Genomic DNA, 16,620 nt, shown 5'->3' with positions numbered 1-16,620 from the left:
CGCTTTTTCAAAGAATGAAGAGTAGCGCCCTCTATGTCCCTCTTGTGTAACTGCAGCATTTTCCAGAGTGGAGAGCAGATGCATGAGACGAAACCAAACACTTTTTTGAAATGATCATTTATTTAAGTCACTGAACAAAATTTCTAGGCAAAATAGGGAGCAATATTTAGCACATTGACATAGCGCCTCACACTGCATTTTACTTTCTTACTAACATAAATATACTGCACAAAAATATAAACTCAGCATTCAACACATTCATCGATTTTACTGTTACAGTTCATATAAGGAAATTAGTCAATTCAAATAAATTCATTGGGCAGAGGCCCACCATCAGAATGAGGCTTTCCCCACAAAAGGGCTTTATTACAGACATAAATACTCCTCAGTTTCATCAGCTGTCCGGGTGGCTGGTCTCAGACTACCACGCAGGTGAAGAAACCGGATGTGGAGGTCCTGGGCTGGCGTGGTTACACGTGGTCTGTTATACGTGAGCCCTGTTGGACGTACTGCCAAATTCTCTAAAACTATGTTGGAGGTGGTTTATGGTAGAGAAATGAACATTAAAGGATCTGATAACAGCTCTGGTGGACATGTGTAACAAAACTGCACATTTTAGAGTGGTCTTTTATTGTCCCTAGTACAAGGTGGACCTGTGTAATGATCATGCTGTTTAATCAGTTTATTGATATGCCACACCTGTCAGGTGGATGGATTATTTTGGCAAAGGAGAAATGCTCACTAACAGGGATGTAAACAAATTTGTGCAAAATATTTGAGAGAAATGCATATGGAAAATGTCTTGGATCTTTTATTTCAGCATATGAAACATGGGACCAACATTTTACATGTTGCGTTTATATTTTGGTTCAGTATAGTTGAAGTATCTTACGACCAACAAGCAAAACATAATGCAATCTTAATTCTAACTATAACCACAACCACTAATTATGTTTTTAACGTAGCCCTACATGACAGTTCACAAAATCAGAAGTAGTATATTTGTGTGGAATGCAAGCTTGTCAATGAGTCAAAAACCAATTGAATTCCTAAATCCGATTATCTGTAGCCTATAAGGCCATATAACAAAGGTGCACAATTTACATATTTTTTTTATTATTATTTTTTTTACATCTAGGCCTACATTTAGAAACCAACAGAGGGATGTTTTATAAAACAACTAAATAACATAGTATGGGCTATAATCATTCCTGAACATTGAGACAAATGCAGGTAATTTTAAAAACATCCAATGGTGTCAGAGACACAAACACATGAACGCTCATGCTGCAATGCGTGCACATACACACACGCGTACAAACACACGCGTACAAACACACACACACACTTAACAAAAAAGTACGCCAAAAAGAGATGACAGAAAAACAGACAGAGGCAAACATACAAAGAGGTCTTAATAACACTGAAAGACATATCAAAATGTTTTGCTTTCCTTGTGGATAACATTAATGATCCAAGGATGTTGAGGGATCATTAACGAGGTGGGACCTTCAGAGCTGCATCCACCTCCTCCTCTGGGCAGAGGACATGCCATTGGGCAACTGGACGTCTGGGATTGGCCAACATTTCTGACCAATGTTTGAGACCAACTCCTGTGGCACCGTAACCCATGAAGGTCTTCCCGATTGCATCGTTGCTCCCAAGCTTGTCGTAGTCATACACTGTTATGACGACCTGCACTTTCTGAATAAGAAACACAGAAGATACATTGAAACACTTACTATACTTCCAGAATACTGACTGGGTACTCTGCAACTACATATGGATTGATAAGGAAAAGATGCAATACCTGAATCTGCTCGAAGGGAATCTCAAAGCTGAAGCTCTCATTGAAGTAAGGATTGAGTGTGTTCTTCTTGACAGTTGTCTTCTTCTTCTTGATTCGTTTCCCATTGTGCTGCAGAACAATCTTCACAAATGGATCTGAGGGAAGGGTGGATGAGAAGGGAGCAAGCCAATTTGTTAATGTTTTTTGGTAGACTTTGATCAGACAAGGCTGCATGCCAGACAGCTGGTAGACTCACGAGGGCCGATTTTACACATATGTCATTTGAGGAATCTGTAATCGTGTGAACTGAAAACGTTGCTGATACATTTGCGAGGCCGCACAACTTTAGAGGGATCGAGAAAAGAACACTATTTGTTGAGAGATTTACAAATCACCTGATAAGCCACCAACATCCATCTTCTTTAGGTTCTTGGCCTCCATGATGTTGATAGTGAGTTTGCCAGCAGTAGGTACGTAGCGCAAGGAGATGCAGACATCACCCAGTTTCTCTGCCTTAGAGATGCACACCAGAGCAACATGGTGTTAAACCACCAGCCAGAAACGGATCAAATAAGGAGGAATCTATTACATTAAGTTGTGATCTATCCATCATGCAAATGGGCGGGTGACTGGATGGATGACCAAAGGGTTAGTAATACCATATTACATCATACCTCTTCTTTTTCACTGTTCTCCAGGTCCCTCCAACATTGCATTGGTTGTCCCAGATCCACACTGTTCATGGGAATCTTTATCTCCCCAATCACATCATGCTTGGAGAAACGGTCAAAGTCGAAGACCTGCAACACCAGGATCTTCCCTCCCAACTCTGTGTACGGGATCTTGGAGGAAAGGCAGGGGCATTAGTCACAAGTGCATGTCTGGCCAACTGATGCTCCTCGATAGAGAGAGATTTATGTAATGCATTGTTGGCTCTTGCTTAGAGTTATTAAAAAACAGCATTGGTTAGTGCAGTTCTTAATAGGTATATCAATGTACGGCGGTTTGCCGGAATTGATCAAAAACAGTTCAATGTAAAATAATAATTATACAATAAAACTTTAAATGCCAACATATAAGTACATATAACTACCAATTACAGACAAACAAAGCAAACAAATGAAAATGTATTGACAGGAGACAAGTAAAAATGCATTCTTAATTCTGCATTTTTAAAGTTGTTCGGGGATACCTTGACGGACGGCAATCAGAGTACGAGAGACAAACTACGAAGGGGAGCACGGACATGGGCTCGACTTCTGCCCACGTGAACTCAGAGACCAACAAGTGATACATCATCAACAACCTGGAACACCAACACAAGCTGCTACAGAGACAGAAAACAAACAAACAGACCCAGACATGAGACAAACAAACAATACCACAAGGCCAAGACACCACGTAAACCTTGAAGATGAAGGTCTCGTTGAAAACCGGGCACAGGTTCTTGCGCTGGACCTTAGTTTCATGCTTCTTCTTTTTGTCTGGGAGCAGGTAGACTTTTACATAGGGGTCTGAGGTACCCCCCATATCCATGGCAGCCAGATCCTGAGCCTGGAGGATACCCACTATAAGCTTTGGAGAGAGAAGACCAAGAGGAGGAGTCAGGATGGTGAAGATTAAATCGCCCAGAGGTTCAAGACATTTCTCCCAGAAAGTCTCAATTTCAGACATGGTTGATATTAACACATTATTGAATATATATAAAGTACCAGTCAAAAGTTTGGACACACCTTCTCATTCCAGGGTTTTTCTTTATTTTTACTATTTTCTACATTGTAGAATAATAGTGAAGACATCAAAACTATGAAATAACCTATGGAATCGTGCAGTGACCAAAAAAGTGTTAAACAAATCAAAATATATTTTATATTTGACATTCTTCAAAGTAGCCACCCTTTACCTCGATGACAGCTTTGCACACTCTTGGCATTCTCTCGGCCAGCTTCATGAGAAATGCTTTTCCAACAGTCTTGAAGGAGTTCCCACATATGCTGAGCACTTGTATGCTGCTTTTCCTTTACTCTACGGTCCAACTCATCCCAAACCATCTCAATTGGGTTGAGGTCGGGTGATTGTGGAGGCCAGGTCATTTGATGCAGCACTCCATCACTCTCCTTCTTGGTCAAATAGCCCTTACACAGCCTGGAGGTGTGTTGGGTCATTGTCCTGTTGAAAAACAAATAATAGTCCCACTAAGCGCAAACCAGATGAGATGGCGTATCGCTGCAGAATGCTGTGGTAGCCATGCTGGTTAAGTGTGTCTTGAATTTGAAATAAATCACCGACAGTGTCACCAGCAAAGCACCCCCACACCATCACACCTCCTTCGCCTCCGTGCTTCGTTGTGGGAACCACATGTCTAGATTATCCGTTCACCAACTCTGCGTCTCAGAAAGACACGGCGGTTGGAACCAAAAATCTCAAATTTGGACTCATCAGACCAAAGGACAGATTTCCACTGGTCTAATGTCTATTGCTCATGTTTCTTGGCCCAAGCAAGTCTCTTCTTCTTATTGTGTCCTTTAGTAGTGTTTTCATTGCAGTAATTTGACCATGAAGGCCTGATTCACACAGTCTCCTCTGAACAGTTGATGTTGAGATGAGTCTGTTACTTGAACTCTGTGAAGCATGTATTTTGGGCTGCAATTTCTGAGGCTGGTAACTCTAATGAACTTTTCCTCTGCAGAAGAGGTAACTCTGGGTCTTCCTTTCCTCTGGGTCTTCCTTTCCTTTCCTTTCCTTTCCTTTCTCCTCATGAGAGCCAGTTTCATCAAAGTGCTTGATAGTTTTTGCGACTGCACTTAAAGAAACTTTCAAAGTTCTTAACATTTTCTGCATTGACTGACCTTCATGTCTTAAAGTAATGATGGATTGTCATTTCTCTTTGCTTATTTGAGTTTTTCTTGCCATAATATGGACTTGGTCTTTTACCAAATAGGGCTATCTTCTGTATTCCACCCCTACCTTGTCACAACACAACTGATTGGCTCAAACACATTAAGAATGAAAGAAATTCCACAAATGAACTTTAAACAAGGCACTCCTGTTAATTGAAATGCATTCCAGGTGACTACCTCATGAAGCTGTCATCAAAGCAAAGGGTGGTTACTTTGAAGAATCTCAAATATAAAATATTTTTTGATTTGTTTAACACTTTTTTGGTTACTACATGATTCCATATGTGTGTGAGATGCAGAGTTGGTGAACGGATGATCTCCACTTGTGTGGTTCCCACCGTGAAGCATGGAGGAGGAGAAGGTTTGACGGTGCTTTGAAGGTGACACTGTCTGTGATTTATATAGAATTCAAGGCACACTTAACCAGCATGGCTACCACAGCATTCTGCAGTGATATGCCATCCCATCTGGTTTTGCGCTTAGTGGGACTATTATTTATTTTTTCTACTACATTTGATAATATGCTAAAATTATATCTTTACATTAAAAACCAAAGTCTATCAGAATTCCAGTCATTCCAATATATATTATACTACTTGATCTTCAAGAATAGGACTTGGAAATATGGAAGTATAGGTTAGCCAAATTGTTTTACCTGAGCATTACCCCAAAACTAAGGACTTATTAGCCAGCCCGACTCTGTTGTTTATGATTGTGTTGTCATGGAGGACAGATTGGGCTCATTGATTCAAGTTGAAAATTAAATGCTGGGTTCATGGAATGGCATGCTTTGAGCACTGCTGAAAGTGCTATTTACATGTGAAAAATGAATGCCATATGCTGCATTTAGGCATCTATAGGCCTATTGTTTATCTTTTTATTGGTGACACTTTCATATCTTGATAATATGCAGCTGTTTAAAGGGCAAATCCACAGATGAAACAATACTGTCGCCCCACCTCTGTTTTGGTAAAAAGGGGCTGGAGAAATGCAACCACTTTCAGATTAATAGACATAGCTATGGATTTAAGGACTGTCCATCCATGATATTAAAACTATTGTTTTAACCATGTTACATTTACAATGTTTACAAACATTGGAATAAAACAAGCTTATATTTTGGGTTCTCATGGAGTGTGACAGTTGAACTAAACTCATGAGAGATTCATTAATTATATTCTTCAAGAATCAATGGATATATATATATATATATATATATATATATATATATATATATATATATATATATATATATATATATATATATCCATTGATATATATATCATTTATAAGTCCAAAAATTGATGTAGCAAATACAGATTGCCCCTTTAAGTCTAGCAGAAGTGTGCAAGTTTGAGCATGTGTCCATTAAGCCTATGGATTATTGTTTTTTATCAGCGTGAATTAGATTGAGCAGTAAAAGCCCCACTTTTATTCCATAGGCTTGGATCCTCACTATGCAGCTGTTGCAAGAGCTCATTTTTCACTGGCTGTCCACTGGTTTCAAAAACAATGATTGACAGGCAGCTTAAACTTCTTTAATTCAACCATTATTGGGTTCAAATACACATGCAAGGTGGAACAAAATTAAATTTGCGCCTTTTTTCAATGCTGATTTGAATGTCATTGAGAAAACGGAGAAGTATCAAAGATTATTTTTTCGCAAACATCCTTTCTGAATTTAAAAGTACTCTAAGTAATCATCTAGTTTTTCAAAAGTATCTGTAATCTGATTACAATTTTTTTGCTGGTAACGTAAGGGATTACAGTTACGTTTTTTGTAATCCTCACCCCCCTCATCCATTTGTTTTGTACACTGCTGCTACTCGCTGTTTATTATCTATGCATAGTCACTTCACCCCTTCCTACATGTACAAATTACCTCAACTAACCTGTACCCCTGCACACTGACTTGGTACCGGTACCCCTTGTATATAGCGTCGTTATTGTTATTTTATTGTGTTACTTTGTATTATTTTTTACTTTAGTTTATTTAGTAAATATTTTCTTAACTCTTCTCGAACTACACTGTTGGTTAAGGGCTTGGAAGTAAGCATTTCACGGGAGGGTCTACACTTGTATTCGGCACATGTGACAAATAAAGTTTGATTTGATGTAACGGATTACATGCAATCCGTTACTCCTCAACCCTGTATATAATATACACACACTATATGGCCAAAAGTATGTGGTCACCTGCTCATTGAACATCTCATTCCAAAATCATGGGCATTAATTTGGAGTTGGTCCCTCCTTTGCTGCTATAACAGCCTCCACTCTTCTGGGAAGGCTTTCCACTTGATGTCGGATCATTGCTGCAGGGACTTGCTTCCATTCAGCCACAAGAGCATTAGTGAGGTCAGGCACTGTTGTTGGGCGATTAGGCCTGGCTCACAGTCGGCGTTCCAATTCATCCCAAAGGTGTTCGATGGGGTTGAGGTCAGGGCTCTACAGGCCAGTCAAGTTCTTCCACACCGATCTCGACAAACCATTTCTGTATGGTCCTCGCTTTGTGCACAGGGGCATTGTCATGCTGAAACAGGAAAGGGCCTTCCCCAAACTGTTGCCACAAAGAAGCACAGAAACGTCTAGAATGTCATTGTATGCTGTAGCGTTAAGATTTCTCTTCACTGGAACTAAGGGGCCTAGCCCGAACCATGAAAAACATCCCCAAACCATTATTCCTCCTCCACCAAGCTTTACAGTTGGCACAATGCATTCAGGCAGGTAGCGTTCTCCTGGCATATGCCAAACCCAGATTTGTCCGTCAGACTGCCAGATAGTGAAGCGTGATTGATCACTCCAGATAACGCATTTCCGCTGCTCCAGAGTCCAATGGCGGCGAGCTTTACACCACTCCAGCCGACGCTTGGCATTGTGCATGGTGATCTTTTGTGCGGCTGCTCGGCCATCGAAACCCATTTCATGAAGCTCCCGACAAACTGTTCTTGTGCTGACGTTGCTTCCAGAGGCAGTTTGGAACTCAGTAGTGAGTGTTGCAACCGAGGACAGACAATTTTTACGTTCAATGCGCTTCAGCACTCGTCGGATCCCGTTCTGTGAGCTTGTGTGGCCTACCACTTTGCGGCTATGCCGTTGTTGCTCTTAGACATTTCCACTTCACAATAACAGCACTTACAGTTGACCGGGGCAGCTCTAGCAGGGCAGAACTGACTTGACAAACTGACTTGTTGGAAAGGTGGCATCATATGACAGTGCCACGTTGAAAGTCACTGAGCTCTTCAGTAAGGCAATTCTACTGCCAATGTTTGTCTATGGAGAGTGCATGGCTGTGTGTTCAATATTATACACTTGTCAGCAACGGGTGAGGCTGAAATAGCTGAATCCACTAATTTGAAGGGGTGTCCACATACTTAACTAATGTTGTCACACACCAGGTAGGCTAGTATTTTTCTGTTTTACATCTTTGCTAAGTGTATGTACTGATTGTAAGTTGCTCTGGAGAATAGCATCTGCTTCAGTAAATAACAGAATTGCAACAAATGTGCTGTGCTGTCATATATAAGGCACTGTGTTTTGCGCAGTCATGTGACATAGCAAGACTATCCAGAAATGAGAATTACACAAAAAAATTTAAGCAATTGTCTGATGGTGGTGCTGGACCATCTGAGATAAAAAGAAAAGGGGACTGTTTGATGAAAAAGCTTTAAATAATGGTTCAAATCCAGGCCATGTGACATGATTGCGCAAAACACAGGGCGCTAGTCATACAGTATTAGTACAGGGGCCTCTTTTGACAAAGTATCGTATCATACAACAAAAGGACTTGGCACTACCTGGGCATCTGTGAAGTTGTAGTCCAAGGAGAACTCCAGTTTTCCCAGCTTCTCCTGCTCCTTCTCCTCTCCTTCTCCTTCTTTCTTATCCCCTTCTTCCTGAATAATAGAGCGCAGACAAATCTTTTCTGTTTTTGTTTGATACTGCACGGCACTGTCTATATTTCTCACGTTCATGGGAAATGTGTGTATTTCATCTCTTCCCCATCTTTCCCCTGTATCCATCTCACCTTATCGCCACCCTCTCCTCCCCCTTCGTTGTCTGCCTTCCTCCGGCGGCCAGCCTTCCTCTCCCTCACTTTCTTTGTTTTTTTCTTTTTCCCAAAGCATTTTTTGAAGAGGCAGAAGGTGCAGCATCCTACCAACACCAGCACCACTACGACGATAGCCCCGACTGCCCACATAGGGACTACAGAAGAAAGAGGCAACACAATTAACATATAATGACATACTGTCTATCTTAACATATGAGAAACTATACCAAGATACTTGAAACAGGGAGGGAAGCAGACAATATACCAGGACAAGTTGGAAGTCTATTCTTTCACCCTAAGGTGCTCGATGTTGACTAGTGGATCACATCAGAATAAGGGACGAGGTTTGTTAATGACAGCGAAAAACAAATCTTAAAGGAAAACAATAACAGACATAATTGCTATAGACTTTGATGGGGTTGTAATGTCACAATGTACACAAGAGAAGGGAGGCTGTACCAATATACAGTTGCGGTCAAATATTTGTGGCACCGTTGTACGATTCACTATTTCTTCTCAAATAAGTTGAAATTGAAAAATAACTTTGGTGTATTTGTTTGATTTACATCTGCACAGGACTAACAACAAAACTGACATTTTGACTTTTCTCTACAAAGTAAAACAAAAAAATCTCCTGGGCTAAATTATACAAAAATACAAATTAATTTGATTGGAGGCAAGTCATTCTTGTTTAGGGTGTAATTTATGTCACCTGTGGTAAGTTGTAGGTGCCTACAGGGTAACAATAGTCATTCAACCAGTTTTGAAAGACTAAACGGAACTTTCTTCTCTATTGCACTGCATGATAAAGTGCAAAGGTGCCAATATATTTGTCTGCAACTGTAGGTATACTCAAAGTAAATGCACATGGAGAATGAAAACGTTATTACTTCTTTGAATAATTCCCGTGAGAAAAGAGGAATGATATGATAAAATGAAGATGAAGGGAGATGAGGAAGTGACATCGTGGATTCCGTGTTCCATTCCATAGTTCTAACATCTGTCATGGCTTATATGTATGCTCATATAACTCTTATTCTATTTTTGTCACCAACTCTCACTCAGTCCCTCCACCCCAAAAAAATCCATGAGAGAATTAAATTGCCACATCAGGATCAGGACCCAAGCAGATTTCAACCTTCCACGATAGCTACAGAGATGACATAGAAGTTAGGAAAACAGCATCTGTGTAGTCCTCAGTCTTGTCCAATTCCATCTACATGCCAGGAACTACTTACGTGGCAGATGGCCAATCTCATTCATGAACTTGTTCTTCATGTGGTCATAGTTGTGGTGGCCGGGGTGGTGTGTTGGAGGGACGTGGGCAGCTGGTTCCTCTACTTGTTCTGCCTCTTTTTCATGTTCAGGTTCTGGTTTTTCCGGCTCCGCAGCCCGACGGGCCCGGAACTGCACACTGGCCATCCTTATTTCAGCTGATAAATAGCAGGTACAGGACAAGGACGCATAGGATTAGTTGGCCCCAAACAAATTCTAGGCCATGTTGACACAGATAATGATGATTGATAGAATAAGATAATTCGATGTCTCATGTATTTATATCATCGTATGGATAGTTTAGAACATTCAGGTTTCTAGTTGCAGTGTGTGAATTCAAGTAGGCTAAACGTGTATGTATTATCCAAAAGTGTGTGAGCGTCACCTCCTTCAGAGAGCACCTGACAATAAACCAGATGCTCAACAAGGCTGACCTTAATCCCTTTTACTCTCATCCCATCCCATCCCACCCCTCCCCATAACCCACCATGTCGCGCCCCCTCTCTCTTCTCTTCACTCCCTCTCTCGCCATATCTATCTATCTATCTATCTATCTATCTATCTATCTATCTATCTATCTATCTATCTATCTATCTATCTATCTATCTATCTATCTATCTATCTATCTATCTATCTATCGCTCTCTCTCTGCTGACACATAACTGGATTACTACAGTATTAATCCAAAATCCCAGACCCCCGAAGCTTAACTAAGAGGTGGTTTACCCCCTCCCATTCCCCGCTGTCCCCAGTCCCAGCATCTCCTACCCTCTCTCTCATACAGTGAGGGAAAGAAGTGTTTGATCCCCTGCTGATTTTGTACGTTTGCCCACTGACAAAGAAATGATCAGTCTATAATTTTAATGGTAGGTTTATTTGAACAATGAGAGACAGAATAACAACCAAAAAATCCAGAAAAACAAATGTCAAAAATGTTATAAATTGATTTGCATTTTAATGAGGGAAATAAGTATTTGACCCCCTCTCAATCAGAAAGATTTCTGGCTCCCAGGTGTCTTTTATACAGGTAACGAGCTGAGATTAGGAGCACACTCTTAAAGGGAGTGCTCCTAATCTCATCTTGTTACCTGTATAAAAGACACCTGTCCACAGAAGCAATCAATCAATCAGATTCCAAACTCTCCACCATGGCCAAGACCAAAGAGCTCTCCAAGGATGTCAGGGACAAGATTGTAGACCTACACAAGGCTGGAATGGGCTACAAGACTATCGCCAAGCAGCTTGGTGAGAAGGTGAAAACAATTGGTGTGATTATTCGCAAATGGAAGAAACACAAAAGAACTGTCAATCTCCCTCGGCCTGGGGCTCCATGCAAGATCTCACCTTGTGGAGCTGCAATGATCATGAGAACGGTGAGGAATCAGCTCAGAACTACATGGGAGGATCTTGTCAATGATCTCAAGGCAGCTGGGGCCATAGTCACCAAGAAAACAATTGGTAACACACTACGCCGTGAAGGATTGAAATCCCGCAGCGCCCGCAAGGTCCCCCTGCTCAAGAAAGCACATACACATGCCCGTCTGAAGTTTGCCAATGAACATCTGAATGATTCAGAGGACAACTGGGTGAAAGTCTTGTGGTCAGATGAGACCAAAATGGAGCTCTTTGGCATCAACTCAACTCGCCGTGTTTGGAGGAGGAGGAATGCTGCCTATGACCCCAAGAACACCATCCCCACTGTCAAACATGGAGGTGGAAACATTATGCTTTGGGGGTGTTTTTCTGCTAAGGGGACAGGACAACTTCACCGCATCAAAGGGACGATGGACGGGGCCATGTACCGTCAAATCTTGGGTGAGAACCTCCTTCCCTCAGCCAGGGCATTGAAAATGGGTCGTGGATGGGTATTCCAGCATGACAATGACCCAAAACACACGGCCAAGGCAACAAGAACAAGGAGTGGCTCAGGAAGAAGCACATTAAGGTCCTGGAGTGATCTAGCCAGTCTCCAGACCTTAATCCCATAGAAAATCTGTGGAGGGAGCTGAAGGTTCGAGTTGCCAAATGTCAGCCTCGAAACCTTAATGACTTGGAGAAGATCTGCAAAGAGGGGTGGGACAAAATCCCTCCTGAGATGTGTGCAAACCTGGTGGCCAACTACAAGAAACGTCTGACCTCTGGGATTGCCAACAAGGGTTTTGCCACCAAGTACTAAGTCATGTATTGCAGAGGGGTCAAATACTTATTTCCCTCATTAAAATGCAAATCATTTTATAACATTTTGACATGCGTTTTTCTGGATGTTTTTGTTGTTATTCTGTCTCCCACTGTTCATATAAACCTACCATTAAAATGATAAACTGATCATTTCTTTGTCAGTGGGCAAACATACAAAATCAGCAGGGGATCAAATACTTTTTTCCCTCACTAACTGGCACTGGTTTCAGGAGTAGTGGGTCTATATCTAGTAATTTCAGAGGATAATGTCCAATGGCATGTACTGTGAAGGGAAAGCTCAATCACAAGTTTTACATAACATTTCCTTGGCTTGTCCATCCTCCTTCCTTACAATTCTGCCTATTTCTAGACCATCTTTAAAATGCAATAGATGCATCTAGTGCTTCCCCATGAATACATATGATAATGGAAATTTGAGGAAATAAAAAAGATTTTAAGATTATACAGCTGTACAGCTAATGGTGATTGCTTCATGAAAGCATAGTAAAACTAAACATGAAGCGATTTGCAGAGAGAGTAGGAAAATAGGTGATGAACTGAATGCATGTGTAGGACATATTTTCAGGTTTAATTACATGTTTTCATATCTCTGCTCTGCACCTCACCCATTATAGATGTGACATATTCACTACATGATCAAAGTATGTGGACACCTGCTCGTCGAACATCTCATTCCAAAATCATGGGTATTAACATGGAGTTGGTCCCCCCCTTCCTCCACCAAACTTTACAGTTGGCACTATGCATTAAGGCAGGTAGCGTTCTCCTGGCATCTGCCAAACCCAGATTCGTCCGTCGGATTGCACTTCGTCCGTCGGACTGCACTCGTTTCCACTGCTCCAAAGTCCAATGGCGGCGAGCTGTACACCTCTCTAGCTGACGCTTGGCATTGCGATCTAAGGTTTGTGTGCGGTTGCTTGGCCATGGAAACCCATTTCATGAAGCTCCCGACGAACACTTCTGCTGACATTGCTTCCAGAAGCAGTTTGGAACTCAGTAGTGAGTGTTAGAAAATCAAATCAAATCAAATGTTATTTGTCACATGCACCGAATTCAACAGGTGTAGACCTTACAGTGAAATGCTTACTTACAAGCCCTTAGCAAACAATGCAGTTTAAGAAAAATAAGTGTTAAGCAAAAAAATTAAAATAAAAGTAACAAATAATTAGAGAGCAACAGTATAATAACAATAGTGAGGCTATATACAGAGGGTACCGGTACAGTGTCAAATGTGCGTTAGTCGAGGTAATTGAGGTAATATGTACATGTAGGTTGAGTTAAAGTGACTATGCATAGATAATAAACAGAGAGTAGCAGCAGCGTAAAAGTGTGTGTGGTGGGGGGGGGGGCAATGCAAATAGTCTGGGTAGCCATTTGATTAGCTATTCAGGAGTCTTATGGCCGAGCAGTTGCCATACCAGGCAGTGATGCAACCAGTCAGGATGCTCTCGATGGTGCAGCTGTAGAACTTTTTGAGGATCTGAGGACCCATGCCAGATCTTTTCAGTTTCCTGAGGGGGAATAGGCTGTGTCGTGTCCTCTTCACAACTGTCTTGGTGTGTTTGGACCATGCTAGTTTGTTGGTGACAACTTGAAGCTCTCAACCTGCTCCACTACAGCTCGTCGATGAGAATGGGGGCGTGCTCTGTCCTCCTTTTCCTGTAGTCCACAATCATCTCCTTTGTCTTGATCACGTTGAGGGAGAGGATGTTGTCCTGGCACCACACGACCAGGTCTCTAACCTCCACCCTATAGGCTGTCTCATTGTTGTCGGTGATCAGGCCTACCACTGTTGTGTCATCGGCAAACTTAATGATTTTGTTGGAATCGACCCTGGCAGTGCAGTCATGAGTGAACAGGGAGTACAGGAGGGGACTGAGCACGCACCCCTGAGGGGCCCCCGTGTTCAGGATCAGCATGGCAGATGTGTTGTTACCTGAAAAACTCCCCAGTCCTTAACGATTACAAGCATACCCATAACATGATAGAGCCACCACTAGGATTGAAAATATGGAGTGTTCAGTAATGTACTGGATTTGCCACAAACATCACTTTGTATTCAGGCATTTGAAACCTCCCTGGTCTTTGTGGTTGAATCTGTGTTTAAAATTCACTGAGGGACCTTACAGATAATTGTACGGGGTACAGACATTAGGTAGTCATTCAAAAATCATATTAGACACTATTATTTCACTCAGAGTGAGTCCATGCAACTTATTATATGACTTGTGAATCAAATGTTTACTCCTGAACTTATTTAGGCTTGCTCTAACAAAGGGGTTGAATACTTATTGACTGAAGACCTTTCAGCTTTTCATTTGTAATTGATTTGTGAACATTTCTTAAAACACAATTACATTTAGAAATTATGGGGTATTGTATGTCGGCCAGTGACAAAATATCTAAATTTAATTATTTATTCAATTCAAGCTGTAACACAACAAAATGTGAAAAAAGTCAAGGGGGTGTGAATACTTTCTGAATGCAATGAACCTCTTTATTTAGGTTGATGGCATGACGTTGAAACAATGACATTAATTCAAACAAAACATTTTACTATCTACATTGAAACAAGGTAAAAAATAAAATGTCTCATCAAATATGGAATTAATCTTCTTTTCAACCACCCCAATATATTATACACTGACTGTACGAAACATTAGGAACTCATGCTCTTTCCATGACAGACTGACCAGATGAATCCAGGTGGAAGCTATGATCCCTTATTGGTGTCACTTGTTAAATTCACTTCAATCAGTGTAGATGAAGGGGCGGAGACAGGTTAAAGAAGGATTTTTAGGCCTTAAAATAAATAGATATAAATATGTTTCTGCGTGGAATTTTCTACCTCGTTTTAAACGTATACATAGTTATGATCTTTATGTTGAAATTAGATTGATGAAACAACCTGTTAGTCATGTTAAGTCATTGTATTTAAGTTAAGGATTGACCTAAATTTCAATGTTTACAACGCTGGTTGAAAAGAGATGAGAACAGTGCTGATGACTTTTTGCGAATCCTTGTTGGTTCCACGTCACAATAGGTTGACAAATGGCTATGAAACAACATTGATTCAATAAGTGTGTTCCCAGTGGGAAAAGCAATTCTCATCTATGCAACTGTTAACAATTCTTACTTGGTAATCTTCAAGAGATTTCAGATGATGATTATGAAATGAAATAGCATTGGGCTTACCTGTTAATATTTTCCCCTCTGTCTTTTATATCATCAATTTGGAATAAACCACTTTTGTGTCAAAATGGCCCTTGGGAACCCTCACACACCCATCGTTCCTTCCTTCGTGAATATTCCAGCGACTGTTATGCCTGTCAGCTTGCCCCCCCCCCCCTTCTAAGCTAAAGCGCTGTCAAATCACTAAAGCAGCCCTTGACATTAATCTCGCTCTCCCCCACCCTCCCTATAGGAGTATGTCAACAACACATCTGTTGCTCTATCTCTTTGTTTAAATTGAAATTCCATAAGAGCAACAGTCGTAGCCTTTTATTTAACTTCCCTCACTTTGTAGGGAGATCAAACACATTGATCAGTCTGTGGTTCTCGCCGTGAGAGTGGAAAAGGTGCCCGTTCGATCATTAGATTGAAGTGGTGGTTTTGTTTATCCATCAAAGCTGAGATTGAAGAGCATCCCTCATCTCCCTCCACTAATCCTCAGGACATAGCTATCCTCTCAGTCAATCATCTATCTGGGGAGTACTTTCATTGAGAGTGGATAGTCCATCCTGTTCATCCCTTGGGTTACCATTTTACAGTACAGAAAACACACTCATTCAAAGGAATCTGACAATGAGTGAGAATCGTAAAATAAGAAACCATACAAACATTTATTTTCTCCCCCTCTGAATCTGCAATGTTGGAGCACCAATGGAAAAAAATGAAATGGGAACATTCTAATTTAGGAGTTTGACTCAAAATGATTAATTCGATTTTTGCGATCCATTAGATTTATATGATCATTAAAACAAATATTGTAATATTACAGCCCCGCCATTAACATCGACGGGGCTGTAATGGAGTGGGTCGAGAGTTTCAAGTTCCTTGGTGTCCACATCACCAACGAACTATCAAGGTCCAAACACACCAAGATAGTAGTGAACAGGGCAAGACAAAGCCTATTCCCCCTCAGGAGACTGAAAAGATTTGGCATGGGTCCTCAGATCCTCAAAAGGTTCTACAGCTGGACCATCGAGAGCATCCTGACTGATTGCATCACTGCCTGGTATGGCAACTGTTCAGCCTCCGACCGCAAGGCACTACAGAGGGTAGTGCGAACGGCCTAGTACATCACTGGGGCCAAGCTTCCTGCCATCCAGGACCTCTATAGCAGGCGGTGTCAGAGGAAGGCCCTAACATTTGTCAAAGACTCCAGCCACCCTAGTCATAGACTG

General features: G+C 41.3%; 1 protein-coding gene across 1 annotated transcript; it reads right to left on the bottom strand.

The window, feature by feature from the left end:
* Positions 1-98: 98 nt before the first annotated feature.
* On the bottom strand, positions 99-15,552 carry syt5b (synaptotagmin Vb). The gene is made up of 9 exons (XM_014158808.3): positions 15,410-15,552; positions 9,979-10,173; positions 8,717-8,895; positions 8,487-8,585; positions 3,197-3,364; positions 2,464-2,631; positions 2,185-2,302; positions 1,811-1,944; positions 99-1,704 (listed from the first exon to the last, which is right to left on the bottom strand). The coding sequence occupies exons 2-9, from the start codon at positions 10,160-10,162 to the stop codon at positions 1,495-1,497; spliced, it is 1,260 nt and encodes a 419-aa protein (XP_014014283.1). The 5' UTR covers positions 10,163-10,173; positions 15,410-15,552; the 3' UTR covers positions 99-1,494.
* Between the last annotated feature and the right edge of the window lie 1,068 nt (positions 15,553-16,620).

Source organism: Salmo salar, chromosome 19 (genome assembly GCF_965601325.2).
Source record: "Salmo salar chromosome 19, fSalSal1, whole genome shotgun sequence".
In the NCBI taxonomy this organism is placed as follows: domain Eukaryota; kingdom Metazoa; phylum Chordata; class Actinopteri; order Salmoniformes; family Salmonidae; genus Salmo; species Salmo salar.
The sequence above is the reverse complement of the archived record's forward strand: the minus strand, read 5'-3'. Positions and strand labels throughout refer to the sequence as shown.

Excerpts from the sequence above, each read along its gene's own strand:
- syt5b (XM_014158808.3), bottom strand. The coding sequence starts at position 10,162 with ATGGCCAGTGTGCAGTTCCGGGCCCGTCGGGCTGCGGAGCCGGAAAAA. Across the intron at positions 2,632-3,196 it reads ACGAGACCTTCATCTTCAAG|ATCCCGTACACAGAGTTGGG; the intron begins GTTTACGTGGTG and ends CTTTCCTCCAAG. Across the intron at positions 2,303-2,463 it reads AGAACAGTGAAAAAGAAGAG|GCAGAGAAACTGGGTGATGT; the intron begins GTATGATGTAAT and ends TGCATCTCTAAG.